General features: G+C 41.5%; 1 protein-coding gene across 29 annotated transcripts in view; it reads left to right on the forward strand.

Annotated features, from left to right (window-relative positions):
• Positions 1–18,799, forward strand: part of enpp2 (ectonucleotide pyrophosphatase/phosphodiesterase 2) — a 360,090-nt gene that overhangs the window by 57,817 nt on the left and 283,474 nt on the right. For 5 of the 29 annotated variants that reach the window (XM_077599515.1, XM_077599520.1, XM_077599529.1 and 2 more), the window contains one exon: positions 16,132–16,229. The exons of the other annotated variants lie outside the window; for them this stretch is intronic. In XM_077599515.1, coding sequence (XP_077455641.1) covers positions 16,132–16,229 — 98 coding nt within the window. Of the gene's footprint in view, positions 1–16,131; positions 16,230–18,799 lie in introns of those variants that run through there. 29 annotated transcript variants of the gene reach the window in all.

Below are 18,799 nucleotides of genomic sequence, written 5' to 3' on the forward strand. Positions count from 1 at the left end.
AATAAATATATAATTAAATAAGCGTGTTGCTTAGGACATATATACATACATACATACATACACATAAATGTACATGCATGCATACGGTAGGTCTTAACACACAGCCATTTTTTTGTTAAAGAGCCTGACAGCTGATGGGAGGAAGGATCTGCGGAAGCGCTCCTTCCTGCAATGAGGGTGCCGCAGTCTATTGCTAAACGAGCTTCGGAGGGACTCCACAGACTCATGCAGGGGGTGGGAGGTGCTGTCCATGATGGACATCATCCTGGTCAGCATCCTCCGCTCTCCCACTTCCTCCACAGAGTCCAAAGGACAGCCCAGAACAGAGCTGGCCCTCCTGACCAGCTTATTCAGCCTGTTCCTGTCCCTCTCCGTGCTCCCGCATCCCCAACAAAGCACTGCATAAAACACTGCAGAGGCCACCACAGTGTCGTAGAAAGTCCTCAGCAGTGTCCTGCACACTCCAAAGGACCGTAGACTCCTCAGTAGGTAGAGGCGGCTCTGGCCCCTCTTGTACATGCAATAAAGTATGCGATAAAGTATGCGATAAAGTATGCGATAAAGTATGCGGTCAAAAACAGTTTGCTTTTCCACGCTGTCTCCTGTCCCCTGGCTTTTATGAATAAACCATTCAAATCTGGGTCACGCCACCAGGGCATGTGAAAGGGCGGAGTTTCACATCACATGACCCTCTCAGGTAAGTCAAAGTACGCTCAGGTTCAACAGGTAGATAAATAACAGTAATCCTCATGACCATAAAAAACACTTTCTTCTTGCAAATTATTCACAAAACTTATACATCATATTTCAATTAATAGAAATCAAAGAAACCTAAATATGGCTCCAAAACACTGGCCCCTAATTGACAAGGCTACAGCAAGACAATTATCAACAATATTTACAAAAGGAGCCCAGCGTTTCTCATGTGAGCGCCCCCTCTTGACCTCCCGAGGTCCAAAGTAGTCAATACCCACGTGTGAGAATGGGGGCAAGTCTAGAGTGACACAATCCTCTGGTAAATCTGCCATTTTCTGTGTTCCCACTTGAGTCTACATTCATCTACAAAAGACACTTTTAACATTTGTCTGGCACAAGAGTTAGCAGAAGGGAGCCAGAATTTTTCTCTCAGCCTCGACAACATATTGTTCCTTCCTGCTCATCCAACTTTTTGTTGGATGTTCCTCAGTATCAACTTAGATATACAAGATGCTTTAGGAAGGATGATTGGGTTCTTTGAACTCACAGATATGGGTGCTTTACCCATTCTTCCTCCAACCTTCAAGATGCCCATTTCATTTATTGGATCCAGTCTAAATATGGAGCTATCACGTTTCACTGGTTTGTACATTCTTAAGAGTGTCAGTTCTGGACCAAAGTCGCAGTAGCAAGAGGGTGAGAACACAGAGACAAGAAAATACATTTTAGACATAAATAGATAGGTAATAAATAAGTAAATAAATAAAAAAAGTGTTGTGGGATAGGCTGGCCGACTTGGTTTGCAATTGTTTGTTCACATTGCGCAATGTAAGATAGGCTGGCCAATTTGCTTTGCAATTGTTTGTTCGGATTGCGCATTGTAAGATAGGCTGGCCAACTTGGTTTGCAATTGTTTGTTCGGATCGCGTAATGTAAAATAGGCTGGCCAACTTGGTTTGCAATTGTTTGTTCGCATCGCGCAATGTAAGATAGGCTGTGGCAGTTTGTGTGAGCTATAAAAATATCTTGTTTGCCTAAAACTTACCCCTGCAAATGTCTAACCATATCAACCCAAAGTTTTGTTTGCATAAACTCTACCCTACATCGTTGTCATAGAAACTTTACCCTGTTTTCCTATATAAAGACTCACCCACCCACTCCGCTTGGTGTGATCAGAGATATTGGGTGAATCACGAAGTATTGAGATCAATTTCGGTAAATTTAGAATAGAATTGTTGTTTAAACTCTTAAGTAAGTGATTAATATGGGTCGAAAAGCGACAAGGGAGATGGGTTTGTTGCCAGACTGCAGAATGGAAATCGGAGGTTGAAGAAAATATTTTTGTAAGTGAATAGAAAAGAGTTTTGTAAGCATGAAGAAAATAATTTTTCAAGCGCATAGAAAAGAAAGTGTGGGAAAAGCAGCTGAAGGTCACATAGAGAGAGAGAGAGAGAGAGAGAGAGGTGACAGAGACAGACAGAGATAGAGATGGTTCGAGAGAAAAAATGATGAAAACATTTACAATATTATGACATATTGGGGACAATTTGTGGGTCCTTTATTAAACACTGAAATTTGTCATTAGGAAATGCCTAGTAGAAGGTTATTTTCTCTAATTTACTTATTGTAGGTTTTAATTGTGGTAACAGTGAGCTACAGAAAATGGCTCTTATCTTAAGTAAACATTGTCTCCTTGGTGGGGATAAGACGAGTCGGTTGCCATAGGAACTCGGCCAGTGATTTCAGCTATCCTTGGGTGGGTTAGCAATATAGGGGTGATTTGTGAATTAGATATTAAGTATTAAGAATTATTTGGTTGTTAATTATATCAAACTTGAAAATAACAATGCAGAAATGGCATTCATCCAAATTATTACATTAAATTGTACCTGGCTGGTTTAGATAAAATAATTGATTTAGGATAGGCATGATTTCCCTAGGACAGAAGAAGCATGGAATGTTTTCAGTGCACGGAAGACATTCCTTGATTTGCCCTGAGCAGGTGAAATATGCCTTGGCATGGGTCATAAGCGATCAGATATCAAGGTGGAAAAGGATTTAGAAATTTGGAATCGATTTCTGAAATTGCCAATAAGCCCTTTTTCAGGGAGGGCAGTGCTCCGGAGGAACAAATAATCTGCTATGTGAAATGGGGAATTTGGGACCACTGAGAAGAAAAAAAACCCCAAAACAAAGACAGTGCATGATATGGAATTCCAAAGAACCATTAATTTATAGTGATAATGGCACCCAAATTGTGTTTACATAATAATTGACCGGACAACAACATATGAAAATCCTATTTGGTAGACCATACAAACGTCATTATTCACTGCACGACTTGAACTGGATGATGAGGCTAATCTGGCTAACTACATAAAAAGAAAATTTTTAAAGAAACACATTGAATTTGGGTTAGCAGAAGGAGACTGTGCTTCTCAACAGGAAACGGACTGGCCCAAAGGTGGTGCCAGGAGCCTGGGTGCTCAACCTACAGTATAGAGAAAAAGCACTAGCATGACCCAAAGTGGGAACATCCATACCAAGTGTTGCTGACCAACCAGCAGACATGAAATTAGCCGAAAGGGGATGTGGATCCACCTTTTGCACTGAAAGAAGGTTTTCTCAGTTGAAACGTTTGAGGAGACAGGTGAGATAAACTTTCTGACGTAGTAAAACGAAACGGCAACCACTCCAATATTGATTGGAAATATTATTGCTCAGTGAGCAATGCCATAAACCATTGGGAACTCTTTTATATTGTCTACATATGCAAAAAAGGTGAAAGCGTTTCAATTGAGACTAAACCTTCTTATAAAGCAGGGGTCTCAAACTCAATTTACCTGGGGACCGCTAGAGGCCAAGTCTGAGTGAGACTGGGCTGCATCAGGATTTCCACAAGAAAAGCGCTGATAAAACATTCCAACGTTATCAAATATCTTAATTTTTTACAAAAAATAATGAATTAGATAAATTAACTTAAAGATGAATAAAAAATCAATCAATCAGTAATACAAAAACAAAATAATAATAATGAGAGATATACACTGGCTGCCTAAGTAGAGAAAATGAATTATTTTTATTCCGTTTCAAATGTCTGTATTAACAGCTCTTTAACCTTTAACTTTCTGAACTTGAATGGAACATTGAATATGAAATATTCTGAAAACGGCTTCTCTTGCCTACTCCTTGCTGCTAGAGACCTGGCAGCGCTTCTTCTCACATAGCTGAGTCACATTTGGCTTGAGGGAGGAAGCAGTGGAGACCCTCAGTAGAGCTTGAAGATGCGCATCAGTAAGTCTGGACCTGTACTTGGACTTATTGAAGTTCAAGGTGGAGAAGAGCTTTTCACACAAGTATGTGCTCCCAAAAAGGCACATGGTCCGCTTGAACATTCGGGAAAGTTCAGGGAAGCTGGGGGTCAACTCTCTCAAAAATTGCCCAAGCTTGTCTGCTTTTCCACTCACCTCCCTGAACTTGGCTTTGAGTGCAGAGTTGCACTGCAGGTCAATGAGCTCCATTTGAAGCTCAGGAGGGGCATCTTGCACATCAAAGGAGAAGGGGTCCGCAAAAATTTGAAATGTGGCTTTGTGTGTCTTGAAGTCTGCAAATCTGTGATCAAATTCCTCCTGTAGCTTCGAAATGGCCTCAACATACTTCTCACCACTGAATGGTGTGCCTGCATCCACGAGAGCCTTGCATGCTGAGAAATGGCAAAGGTTTGTCTGAGAGAGCTGGGCTTTCCATAACACAAGTTTAGTGCAGAATGCTCTCACATTGTCAAACTTCAGGCATCTGCTGCAAAGGGCCTGCTGATGTATAATGCAGTATAGAGCTATGGCCTCCTCCACACCCTCCTCTTCCAGTTTTTTTTTTAACAAGTGCTACCAGTCCATTCTTCCTCCCTATCATTGATGGGGCTCCATCGGTTGTTATTCCGACAAAGCTCTTCCATGGCAAACCGGCATTCTTAATGGCATCACACAGCTGGTGAAATATTTCCTTCGCGGTGGTCTGGCCATGCATTGGAATTACTGTGAGCAACTCCTCCATTACTTTAAAATTGTCATCAACACCACGGACATATATTGCGAGCTGGGCAGTGTCTGTGATGTCTGTGGTCTCATCAAGAGCCACTGAATATACACTGAAACATTGTGCTTTCTCACACAGTTGATCATAAATGTCACTTGACAGGTGAGAAATGCGCTCTGCCACGGTGTTGGCAGAAAGGCTGATGTGGTTGAACAGACTTTTCTTTTCTGGACAGACAATATGTGCAGCCTGTAATATGCACTTTTTGATAAATTCACCTTCTGTGAATGGCTTTCCTGCTTTAGCAATCAATTCACAAACGGCGTAGCTAGCTTCGACTGCTGCATTACTGTCTTTGGTAGCCTTCTTGAAGAAATCCTGTTGCCTCAGTATTTTTCGTACTCCTCAGCATGTCTCGTAGTATAATGATGTTTCAAATTGTATTCCTTGTGCACCACAACTTTTTCAGTGCAAATGAGACACGTCGGAGTGCCCCTGTGTTCAACAAAGAAATATTGCACTCCCCACTTTTCTTGAAACTGTCTGTGCTCATCAACGACCTTTCTCTTCACGCCAGGCTTTGAAAGAGACATCTCTGGGGCTCTGTAATATGTTTTTCCACTTGGAATGAGTCTCGGGTTGATCTTTCACGTTCAGTCGCTTGGGTTTGTGGAGCATGCGCACTTTCGCTCTCCGTTTCTCCGTTTCGCTCGCGAAGATGGCTACACTGACACAGGCTGGATCACGGATCATAGCGCCTCATTCAGTTGTATGCTGAGAGCAGCGGAGGAGTGTGCGCGCCGAGCGGAGTGATCGGCTTCACGGCTTCTCCTCCGCCCAGCTGATTGGAGGAATGAATGAGTGAGTGAGCGAGGCACTGGACAGCCCGGCCGATGTCCCGCCCTCCAGAGCCGTATACCTCACCGTGATTGGTTCATTCAGCTCCGAACACAACAAGTGTCATTCATATCAATCTTACGGGCCGCACGAACATTAATCTTTCATATTAAGACGGGGGCCGCAAATTATCGTCCCGAGGGCCGCAGTTGGCCCGCGGGCCGCGAGTTTGAGACCCCTGTTATAAAGGGTTAAAATAAACGACCAGAAAAAGAGAAACTACAATGGGAAACAGAAGGAGCCACTCAACACAAGAAAGGCCTCTATGCAAACAAGCCATGCGTCCCACGATCATTGTTTGAAGTAATTGCCAAATTGAGCCATGGGAGGAGCCATGTCTCAACAGGAGGGATAGTATAGTCCCATAGGTCTCCAAACCTACTTTAATTTTTTTTGCAGAAACTGTCTCACCTGCTGTAGACACAAGTCTCAAGACAATGAACGACCCAAGCGTGGAACAAGGCAAACAGGGACATATCCCTTCGATGTTCTGAACATGGATTTCATTGAACTGAACCAAAGTGGCACATACAATTACTGTCTGGTGATCATTGAAGTGGGTTGAGATATGCCCATCCAAGAAAGCTAACGACAGGGCAATCGCAAAAGCCCTATGCAAAAGGATCATTCCAAGCCATGGAATACCACAAGTCATTTGGAGTGATGGTGGTGCTCGCTTCGTGAGCCGCGTGATCCAAGCTATGGGATGGCATCTTGGAATCGACCTGAGGTATCATTGCGGCTGCTGCCCCCAAAGTACTGGACTTGTTGAAAGAACCAATGGAACACTAAAACTCAAACTCAGAAAAAACATGTAAGACACAGAAAAACTATGGCCAGAATGCCTGAGCCTGGTAGAAACATACATGAGAATTATTCCAACAGCACAGGGATGCACACCATTTGAGGCAGTGAACGGCAGACCCTTCCACTTACCAATGTGGGAAAAAGATCTGGTGGTAGAAGAGAAAGGAGAAACAGATTCCCTCACTCAGTGGTTATGCAAAATGTTCCAAGAAAGAACTGATAAATGCAAATGATCTGCCGACATCTTCTCTGTCTCCCACACAAGAGGTCCTGTCCCCAGGCGACCTGGTACTCGTCAAGGTGATAAAAATAAAGTGCTGGTCATCTCCAAGCTGGGACAGGACCTCACCGTGTGATTTTGACCGCTAACTTCACCAAGTTGGCCACCACCGTCAAAGCTGATGAACGAGTGTTGGAGCTCACGACCATGATCCAGTGTGGGGCTCAGATGTTCCCCTCGAACACAAAACATCGGTCAGTCTCCTCCAAAATCCTGATGCTCTGTTCCCCTGGGTAGGAACAGCAAAGAACACCCTACGTCTGGAAACCATTGACTACAGATTTCAAGCCTATGTCAACGCATCAGCATGACTACAACAAGGCAGAGAAGCCGAAATAACCGCCCAGCAGGGAGGTGTGTGTGCCATGGTAGGAGACTCATGCTGCACCTTCATCCCTACCAACACATCCTATTCAGTCCATGATGCCCTACAAACTGTGAAGAACATACAGAATGCTATGACCAGAGATGTGGTGCCACAACGAGGATGGCTTGACTGGTTCCTCTCGGGCTCACTGACACAGACTCTTTTGAAAGCCCTAGTACCGTTCGTAACTGTTATTGTTCTTGTCAGCTTTGACCAAACGTACCATTAATGCCACAGTCGAACGTACCATGATTGTTGAAACCCAGCTAATTCTAACTCGTATACACATGCAACAATCCATACCCCAATCTGACCCTAATTTTGCGCTACTGTCTGACACTGATTGGTGTGTCTTTCCTATTCTGAGACACCAGGCCATGAAGCGATCGTCCCAAGAGGGAGGTCAGGGGAGGAATTTTCCCCTCAACTTCATTAGGGTTTTTTGCACCCTTGTGGTCGGTCTAAACTCCAGTTCGAAGTAATTTGTGAAGAATTTTGTTCAAAAGTAGCGTCGCTAAAAACGAGGTTCCGATATTTTTAAACTCACAACAGGAGAGAATTGTGGGATAGGCTGGCCAATTTGCTTTGCAATTGTTTGTTCGCATCGCGCAATGAGATAGGCTGGCCAACTTGGTTTGCAATTGTTTGTTCGCATCACACAATGTAAGATAGGCTGGCCAACTTGGTTTGCAATTGTTTGTTCGCATCGCATAATGTAAAATAGGCTGTGGCAGTTTGTGTGAGCCATATAAAATATCTTGTTTGCCTAAAACTTAGCCCTGCAAATGTCTAACCATATCAACCCATATATATATATATATATATATATATATATATATATATATATGTATATATGTATATATATATATATATATATATATATATACATATATACATATACAGTGGTACCTCGACATAATCCGTTCGTAATCCGTTCCGAGACTGAGATCGTATGACGAGGTTCTCGTAACTCGAGCGGACGTTTCCCATTGAAATGAATGGAAAAAAATGTAATTCGTTCCAGCCCTCTGAAAAAACACCATAAACAGGATATTGGATTGGAAAAAATGTTTTATTTCTTCTAATTCCCCATCCATTAACAAAGTAACACATAACTAGTGGTTTAATAGAAATAAAATGTGTTTAATCTAACTAAAAATGGGCGGATTTCGCCGAGGGGAGAGGGGCACAAAAGGGGCGGGGGGCTTCGTTTTTTTTCCACACAACGCACTAGTAAACGGAACAAACACTCCACCCTCACGTTCGCTATCGATGGGCTGTTTGCTGTTGTACTATTCCCTTCAAAATATTCCGAAAATGGTGCACACAAATGTCCTCACAATCGGATAACGCACGACCACTTGCCAACGAGCAGCAGTCTTTTATCAGCGATCGCTCCGCTGCTCATGGGAGCTTCGGGGGCGCTGGCTACCGGCTCCCTTTTAGCTTGTAGCATCTGTGTTCGCATCCCCTCGAACGGCGCCTATGATAGAGTTGCTACTGGGGATGCTGTTGCGAGCCAGTGCCCCTGATGTTCTTATGAGCAGCCAACGAGAAGTAATATAATACTCCTCGTATTAGATAAAAATAACAGGAAATGCAGCAGCTGAGCTTACCCACGTATTGATTGTGGGTAAAGTTTTATTCTGAGAAAGAGTGCCATTGCCTGTCGGCGTTGTGTGCACGAGTATACTTCATTACCCAGAAAGCCCTCTTTTCCCCGCGCATGCGCGTGACGAGGTACCACTGTATATATTAATATATATATATATATATATATATATATATATATATATATATATGTGTGCATGTGTGCATATGTACGTGTGCAAGTGCGCAAGTGCGCACATGTACATATATATATACATTTATGTGTGTGTATGTTGGAGCCATATTAGCCATATTTAGGTTTCTTTGATTTTTATTTATTGAAATTTGATTTATAAGTTTTGTGAATCATTCAGAAGAAGAAATAGTATTTAATTTATGTTCATAAGGATTACTTTTATATATCTACCTGTTGAACCTGAGCGTACTTTGACTTACCTGAGAGGGTCATGTGATGTGAAACTCCACCCTTTTACATGCCCTGGTGGCGTGACCCAGATTTGAATGGTTTATTCATAAAAGCCTGGGGACAGGTGACAGTGTGGAAAGGCAAACAGTTTTCGACCGCATACTTTATCGCTTACTTTATCGCATACTTTATCACATACTTTATCACATACTTTACTGACCTGAATTACTCACGTAGTTTTGTTTAGTTTATTCTTCAATCATTATTTGAAAGTCCACCGGACTGTTTAATAAATACCTTTGGATTTTAATTTGGACAACTCTCCGTGCGTACTTTTGTGTAATGCGCGTCAAAAGCTCCACTATCTACCTTGAGTGGCTACAGGCTATAGGAACATTAAGCTTGAAATCGCCACAACAAAAAGTTGAAAACTGGTTGCAGATCGGCGCATTAAAAACTACAACGGACTACAAAGAGAAACTGCATGCTTCTGTCCTTGTGGATTATACCGATGAATGGACTGAAAAGTTTCCTGTGAGAGGACGTGGCGTAATAAAGGAACAGTGTATCGAGTCGTGAGTACTCATGCAATGAATGGATACATGTAAATAATACCGACTGGCTCGCAAACAGCAAAGCTTTATTCCTTGATTATTGTTTGAAACAAACGAACTGTAAAGAGTTTGAGTTACGATGTCTGTGGAACCCCAGAGCGCAGCGGAAGCAGCAAGACTTTATATCGCTCACGGCAACGCGCCGAGGTAAATTGGGACCGTGTACTCACAAAATGAATGACATTAAAGCTCTGCTGAATGAAAATGGAGATGTCTATCAGGTGGAATCTCATGACAGATTTTGTGAGATGTATCAATGACTTTGAAGTTGTACATCCAACAGTGCAATAGCTTCTTAATGAGGAAGAAAAGGAAAATGATCGTGAAGATTGATTTGAGCCGTGAATGAAAAACTTGTTTCAAGGGCCTCATCGAGGGCCTCATCGAGGGCCTCATCAAAATTGTCTTCCTCTCCTGTAAAGGTAGCCGCGGCTGAAAAGGCTGCACTGCTGGCACGTTGCCAAGCTTTACCAGCGCTGCATGCGCTGAAGATGGAAGAGGCAGCGCTAAAATAAAAAATGGAACAACTGGAGCTAAAAGGCACAGCTCGATACTGCTGACGCAAAAAAAATGCTGAGTGACGATTATGAACACCATGACGATGCAATGAACGCATGAGGAAAACAAGCCCCTCACTGAACGTTCCTTTGCTGAAGCGTCTGCAATTGAATGTGCACATGTTTCGGCATTTCCCAACACCCCATTGCAGAAAGCTGTTAGGCTCATTTCAGATGGTGAACAGGTAGAAGCTAATTCATTTAGCCTGAACAGTATCTCCCGCCGGGACAACACTGCTGATGTTACGTCTTAAGCAAGACGACGTGGCGAGGTAACTAGGAATTAGGACCCAATCACACGGAAGCAGGCGAGGACTAGGGATGTAGTGCTCATACCAAAACTTTAATAACTTAGGCAGGATCTTAGAAAATAACAAAGACTTAGAAATCAAATCACAAAACCAAACCTGACAAGGGGAGACATGGGAAAGCGAGGAACGAGGCACATGGAACGTGGATTGAGGTAATGAGGAAACGTGACCAAGGCGAACTAAAGCAGACGATCCGACAAATGACATAACAATCAGTGAGGTTTAAATAGACAGACATGGGTTGACGAGACAATTAGAAACACCTGGGAAACGCACGAGGGAGCAGGCAGGGAATACACCAGGGGCGGAGAAACAACAGCTGAACACAATGGGCAATCACTCAGACAGGCCACCAGGGGGGAAAAAGCATAAAACCAAGCAAACCTAACAACTGATTCCAGTGCTACCATGCTACAAACCCAGAAAGAACTCACTAACTTCATATTAAAACAACTGAATCTTTCCTTATTGCCACAAAGAGAAGTGCCAGTAATTCATGGACATCCATTGTCTTACCAATCTTTTGTACATGCATTCAAATATCTGATAGAAGACAAAACTGTTACGTCTTTGGGGAGACGTCGAGGCGAGGTTACGAGGAATAGGACCCAATCGCATGGAAGCAGGTGAGGACAAGAAAAATAGTGCTCATACCAAAACTTTAATAACTTAGGCAGGATCTTAGAAAATAACAAAGACTTCGAAATCAAATCACAAAACCAAACCTGACTAGGGAAAACACGGGGAATCGAGGAACCAGGTAACACAGACACATGGCAAGGAGAATAAGGAAGATAATCTGGCAAATGACATAATAATCAGTGGGGTTTAAATAGACCAAACAGGAACTAATTCTATATGACGCGCAGCTGCGCGAGCGCAACGGCAAGACAGGAGGTACAAACAAGAGTAGGGAAACGAACATCATAACACAGGGAGAAAGCAATGGAAAAACAATAACAAGCTAATCCTAACAAAAATGAGTATCTTTCAGGATAGGCTTTACTTCTTGGAGCAGTTTACTGCAGGCAGGCAAAAGACCTGGTGCGTAGCTGTGTGCATATGGACCCTTGCAGAGGCTGCATGGAAGCCAAGCAGTACCTTGAAAGAAATTTTGGTAATGAAATGAAAAGTGCTAATGCTTATATTGGACAGTCATGAAACCTGATGATGGAGCCTCATTATATGTATATGCCTTATACCTGAAGGAATCTTACAGTGCCATGCAAAACCTGGAGTATATGGATGAAATAAATGTTGCATCAAACCTGAAACTGCTGGTGTCCAAAATTCCATACAATCTTTGTGAAAGCTGGAGAATTATTGTGTATGATTATGCCCAGAAAAAAATGTAGACACCTGGTAGAATTCTTGGAGAACCAGTCTAATATATTGCTGCATCCTGTATTCGTAGATAATAAAGATCCTCCTACAGTAAAAGGCATAGTGGTGAAACCTTGAGTGTCAAGGTCAAGCTCAAAGGCTCTCAAAAGAAGTTTTGCAACCAGAGCTGTCACCAGAGGAACAAAAACCAAAACAACCATTTACATTGCTCCAGCAAAGTGCTACCTGTATGCAGTTTTTGTGAAAATACAGTGGTGGACTACAAACGTTTTGCATCAGAGCTACATGACAAAAAGGATGAACACCTGAAGAAGAACGGGCTGTCTTAAATGAGGACATATGAGCAAGGACTGTAACAAAAGAATGGATTGCCAAATATGCAAAAGGAAACATCCCTCACTGCTGCACATTGATAGTGTTGACACCAAACAGCAGACCCCACCAAAATCCACCAATTTAAAAGAAACCTCTGTCGAGAGCGCTCTGGTTTCAGCCAATCATGCATCAGGGGCCAGTAAGGACTGTGCTATGGCCATAGTACCAGTTCAAGTTAAAGCTGCAAAAATATTTAAGATCATTAGAACCTATGCTTTTCTTGATCCAGGCAGCTCAGCTACATCAGGTGCCGCAATATTGAAATTATGTTGAAATCCAATGGGGCAAAAAGGCCTGTAAAATGTTATGAGCTCACAGCATTGGAAATTGGCAACATTGATGACAGTGCATACATTCATTTACCTAAAGTGTAGACACAAACAAACATCCCAGTCTCAAAAGGGAATTTGATGACTCAGCAAGATCTGAGAAAATCGCCATATTTAAATGGAATTAAACTCCAAGAAATGTATGCCTAAATTGAGTTGTTGATTGGAATATATGTTCCAAAGGCAATGGAACCTTGGCAAATAATACAAAGTCAAGGATATGGACCGTATGGAATTAAAACTCGTTCCCGTCCATCACTCGTCCAACAATAGCGGTGTTGTCAGAACTTCTGGAGGTGGCAGGTGTCTGTATTGTGTCTGAATTCCAATGTGTCGAGGGTGAAGAGGAATGGGGAGAGCACCGTGCGCTGTGGGGCACCTGTGCTGAAAACTACCACATCAGACAGTGAGGAAGTTGATGATCCATGCAGCCAGGTTGTGCTTTACTCCAGCCTCTTCCAGTTTCCCTATCAGTAGTACTGACTGAATGGTGTTAAACCCACTGGAGAGGTCAAAAAACATTATTCTCACCGTGTTCTCCATGTGTGAAAGAGACCTGTGCATTAGGTAGGTGGTAGCATCTTCCACACTAATGCCTGGACGATAGGCACAATGCAGAGGTCCATCTCTGCATTCACCAGGGGGCTGAGGTGATTCAGGATGATTCTCTCCATTGCCTTGATCAGGTGAGAGGCTAATGATACCGGTCTGAAGTGATTGGGCTCCTAGGGTTCACAGTCTTTGGAACTAAGACCACACAGGAAGTTTTCCACAAGGTGGGGACCTTCTGCAGACTGAGGCTCAGGTCGAAACTATGCAGAATCACTTTGCAAAGCTGATCCGCACAGTCCCTCAGTAGTCTGGAGCTGAGGCCATCTGGACCTCTGTATTAATGCCTCCTTTGTATTGGCATACAGCAGGTCCAGGGTTTTTTGTTTTCTGGTATGGCACTTCACATACTGAGTGAAGGTGGGGAGAGTAGAACCCAAGGAAGCATGGTTAAAATCATCAGAGATAAGGTGAGACTGAGGGTGTGACGTCTGCAGCCGCGACACAGTAGCGTGAAGGACCTCGCGAGTGACTGCCGCATCGGCGGAAGGAGGTATATAAAAAACAGAATACGAGTAAGGACTGAAGGAGCTACTGCCACTGGCTGCCGCTTGAACAGCGCCATTTAAAAAAAATGTGACTTCAATATTAAAACAAGACATTATTCAGTACAACGCGGAGTGCGCGGAAAGGAGAGAGAGCAAGCAAGAGAGAGGGAGATAGAGAACGCGCTCCTAACATAAACCTTAACCCTAACATAAACATAAATTTAACCTAAATGAACTTAGATTACGATACAGACACTTAAAAATACCTTATTAACTTGCATATAAGCCGCACTGAAAATCACCTTAAAATTTTTGCATTTTACATTTTCTTGCATATAAGCCACTCCCCTGATTCCCAATTGTCATCTCCATATTCATAGTTTTAATAGGGAGTAGTACAAATGTGTTACTTTGAAGGGAAAATCTTAGGAAAAATCCTCACGTGGTATTTCTGATACTGTATGAATCAAAAGCACATTATTAGGGTCAATATCATAAGGAAGTTAATATGCCTGTCTTTGTAGATGCAAAATATCAAATTATTCAATTTGAAAAAAGAAATAATTCTATCTTGACGAGAACCTGATGCTTTCTAATGACAGAAACTACAATTTCTTACCAGAGGTTTAAGATGTTGTCACAGCCATATTGCTTCAAATCTCAAAATATCTCAATTCTTTATATGGTTCATATTACTCCCAAAGTTGTCACTTTCGAACAAGAAATACAACGAAAAAAATCAATATTAACGAGTTAGCTTAGCGTTGCGATGTTCTTTGATAGCGCTGGGACACCAAATCTACAAAGATACTCCAGTAAGACAGTAAAACGAAGGCACACAGATGATTCTTCAGCTTCTTTTATATCAAATCCAAGTAATTGACAATGTAGAGCATTCTTCTTTGACAACACATTACAGTCAACTTTAATGAACAGTGAATCAAACTCGCTGGAAACGTTCGTGGTGCTCTCTACTAAAGACTACAACTCAAACTTCAACTATAGGACCCCAAGCTGTCCGCCTAGGTGCCTGAACGAAAAGAAGGATATAACTTGCCTTTTCATGAAATCAACGGAAAACATAGGAAATTTATAACAATCAAAGTGGAATTTTGTTTTATTTCAAAATCAAGGCTACTCACGTTTGGTCAGTCATCATTTTTTTTGTCCGACAAAAGCTGCTTATATGCGAGTAAATACGGTAAGTTTTAATCTTACCTTGCACTAAACTTAATTCTAATTTTGTTTCAATTTAATTAAAAGGAACCTATCTAGGGTTGCTTGCTTTTGTCTCCCCTTCAAAATATTATGAAATGACGCACACAAATGTCCTATCAAAAAAATAACTCACGACCACTTGCCAAACCTATACAGGCATAGAACATGCAAACTCCACACAGAAATGTCAGAACTCACTCAAAACTTTGAAGCAGATGTGAGGTGACCACCATGCCACTTTTATTTATTGCTTTTTTTAAACAAACAACACTGCTGTACGTATGTGTGTAAACTGTTTACCCCATGTCAGTCTCTTTGTATTTGTATTATTGTGAATAAAGATTTTAAAAAAACACTTCACACAGCCCCAATCTCATTTTTTCTCATCCATCTATGTTTTTTGATTGGCCTTAACAAGGACTCCTGTCACATCTCACATTTCCACGTCTGCTTGTATTTCCCCGATATAAATAGTGTGTCAGGAAAGTGCACCCACTCAGTCAAACGTAGACCTCATCTAGTATAAGTTATACAGTGACATTTACATATTTTCTTACCCACATAAGGTAGGTGCTTTGCATCATAAGATGCCCTGTTTAGCCCTGGCTAAAAATGACTTTTAAGTACACCGCATAATTGTGAAAATTCAGTAGTTGGGGTAGCAGCAATTAATACAGGTCAAATCTGACGTGTAGCTTTTCCAGGTCTAATTAGACTGAACATTAAACATTTCCTAGGATAGACAATTGTGGACAATAGGGTGGTACTTATGTCTTCTCGTTTAGGCATTGCCTGAGACCAAACTTTCTGAGACTGGCCAGCATTGTTCAGGCTAAAACATCATGATAAACTTGAGATTTCTATGTACATTGTCTGTCATTGACTCTTGAAACTCTGCAAATTAGTCCCAGAACCTACACTCCTTATGCCCGACTATGACTGCTGTGGGCTTTATTCCTAATAGTACATGGCAATGGTAATAATTTGGGGCATGAAAATAGAAAATAGGCTTTTGAATGGGGCCTAAGAATACTTGACTGTGTACTTACTATACACGGAAAATTACAGTAGGCTTTTTATAGATAAAATGATTATGGTTTTTCTTACTAAATAATAGAAGAAGAAATCGGATATATTTAATGTGTTGTCTATTTGGCATTTAATGAATGTTTTCACTGTGCTTGTAGATTTGTACGCTCACCACTCATAATTCTCTCAGTGGATGGTTTCAGAGCTTCGTACATGAAGAGAGGGAATACCGTCATACCTAACATTGAGAAGATGAGTAAGACATATTAAATTAAATTTAATTTCTTGAGTACAATGCTAATTTTTCCACTTTAAAAAATGACAGCTGATGTTTACACTGGGTAGGCTCTATTATTACGTGTTATATAAGTGTTTCTGGGGTTTATTTCTCAATCTTAGCATTTCTGAATAGAGCAATCAAACAGTAATCACTTACCATATTTATTCGCATATAAACCACCCGCGCGTACAAGCCGCACCCTGAAAATTTCCTTAAAATTTTTGAATTTTACAATTTCTCGCGTATAAGCCGCCCCCCTGATTCCCAATTGTCATCTCCATATTCATGGTTTTAATCAAAAGCACATTATTAGGGTCAATATCATAAGGAAGTTAATATGCCTGTCTTTGTAAATCCAAAATATTAAATTATTCAATTTAAAAAAAAGTCTATCTTGATGAGAACCTGATGCTTTCTAATTACAGAAATTACAATTTTCTTACCAGAAGTTTAAGATGTCGTGGCGGCCATATTGCTTCTAATGTCAAAATATCTCAATTAATTTGATGGTTCATATTACTCCAATAGTTGTCACTTTCGAACAAGAAATACAATGATAAAAATCAAAGTGGAATTTAGTTTTATTTCAAAATCAAGGCTTTTCTCTATTTTGAAAAAAATGAAAGTATCGGCCGCATTCGCTTGCGTCATGGCGTCACAGCGCCGTTGCGTGATGGCGCCATTTTGTCGTGACATCATCGTGTCACAGTGATGGCGCCATTTTGTCGTGACATCATCATGTCACGGCGCTGTCAATTTGCAGTTTTTTGCATGCCGTGTTTTTATGCGCATATAAGCCTTACCCTTGATACAGTCATCATTTTTTGTCTGACAAAAGCAAGATATATGCGCGTAAATACGGTATATCATCAGGAACCACTTTGCTGTTTAAAATTATTGTTTATAACAATCAATTTGTCTTGTGGTAGGGTTATTCCATATGAACTCAACCTGAGTCTCATTGGCGACCAAGTCCAATTTGGCTCAAAATTATATTGAGATACCTATACATGCATAAAGAAAGCATGCAAGCTTGAATGATAACGCAAGTGGAGTTGGCCTGCTAAAAATGGTCGTTCACTGATCTCCTTGGAAAGACACTTCAACCCAGATACAACAAATTATTCTACATTTAAATACATTTTCTTCAAGATGACATCTGTGTACAACATGTCCACTGGTATTACAACATCAGTGTTATCTTTAGTTATTGAATTGAATTGAACTGAATTCAATTGAATGCTTTTATTGTCATTATACAAGCATAATAAGACTTAAAGCAGGGGTCCCCAAACTTTTTCCTGTGAGGGCCACATAACCTTTCCCTTCTCTGATGGGGGGCCGGTGTCAGTTTGTAACAGAAGAAGTGTGACGATCGTACGGGAGCTTAATTTTTTTATTGTTTTCCAGAAAGCCACACATAACCAAATAACCCTTTCCAGGTTCTTTACCGAAAAAGTCAGGAAACAAATAATAACACTATTAATGAAGTAAATAATAACTAAATAACCCTCTCTGAGTTCTTCACAGGAAAAAACAGGAAATAAATAACACTATTTATGAAATAAATGATAACTAAATAACTCTCTCTGGGTTTTTCATAGAAAAAAAAGCCATGGAACATTAACTTTCTGTTGTGCCATGCACAATCTAAACAGATAAAAGTTCAGCTCAGTTTTCAGAGCAGAATCTCTCTCACGTCAACACTTTGCAGCACAGTGCTTGCTGGTGAATTAGGCAGTGGACTTGTAGCGGGGCGGTGAGACCCTTTTTTTCCAACTCCCGGTTCATGCGTCCCATTAGACCGCGAGTTTCGCCCACCATGCTAGGAACCCCGTCAGTCGTGATGCTAGCTAGCTTTGACCTGTCCAGGTCCAACTTCTCCATGGTTTGGCACACTTTGTCAAAAATATCCTCTCCCGTTGTAGTCCCATTGAGACTTTGGAGGGCTGCCAGATCCTCGCATATCTCAAAGTTTGCGCTAACTCCACGAATAAAAATGAGCAGTTGCGCTGTGTCTTGCACGTCCGTGCTTTCATCCAGTGCTAATGAAAAAAAGTCAAATTCTTTCGTCTTCTGCTGTAGCTGGGCATATACATTACTCCCGATTTCTTCAACGCGTCTGGTGATTGTACTCGCCGACAGACTTACAGCTTTAAATGCATCTTTCTTCTCAGCACACACCTCCTCCGCGACAGCATCCATACATTTCTTAACAAACTCCGTCAGTGAAAGGCTTACCGCTGCTTACTATCAGTTTAGCAACTCGAAAGCTGGCCCGAACGGATGCCTGGTTCAGCTGAGCTTGGCGTACAAATGTATTCTGCTGAGATAGTAGTTCACTTTTTCGCTTTGAGTTTGTCTGCTCGTATTTGGCCTTGCAAGCTATCGTACTTGTCTTTGTGACGGGATTCATAGTGTCGGCGAAGATTGTATTCTTTGAATACTGCCACCGTCTCTTGACAGATGAGACAAACAGCCCTGTCTTTGCATTGAACAAAAAAATAATCGTTTGTCCACTCCAGGTTAAATACCCTGCATTCTGA

Source organism: Stigmatopora argus, chromosome 4 (genome assembly GCF_051989625.1).
Source record: "Stigmatopora argus isolate UIUO_Sarg chromosome 4, RoL_Sarg_1.0, whole genome shotgun sequence".
In the NCBI taxonomy this organism is placed as follows: domain Eukaryota; kingdom Metazoa; phylum Chordata; class Actinopteri; order Syngnathiformes; family Syngnathidae; genus Stigmatopora; species Stigmatopora argus.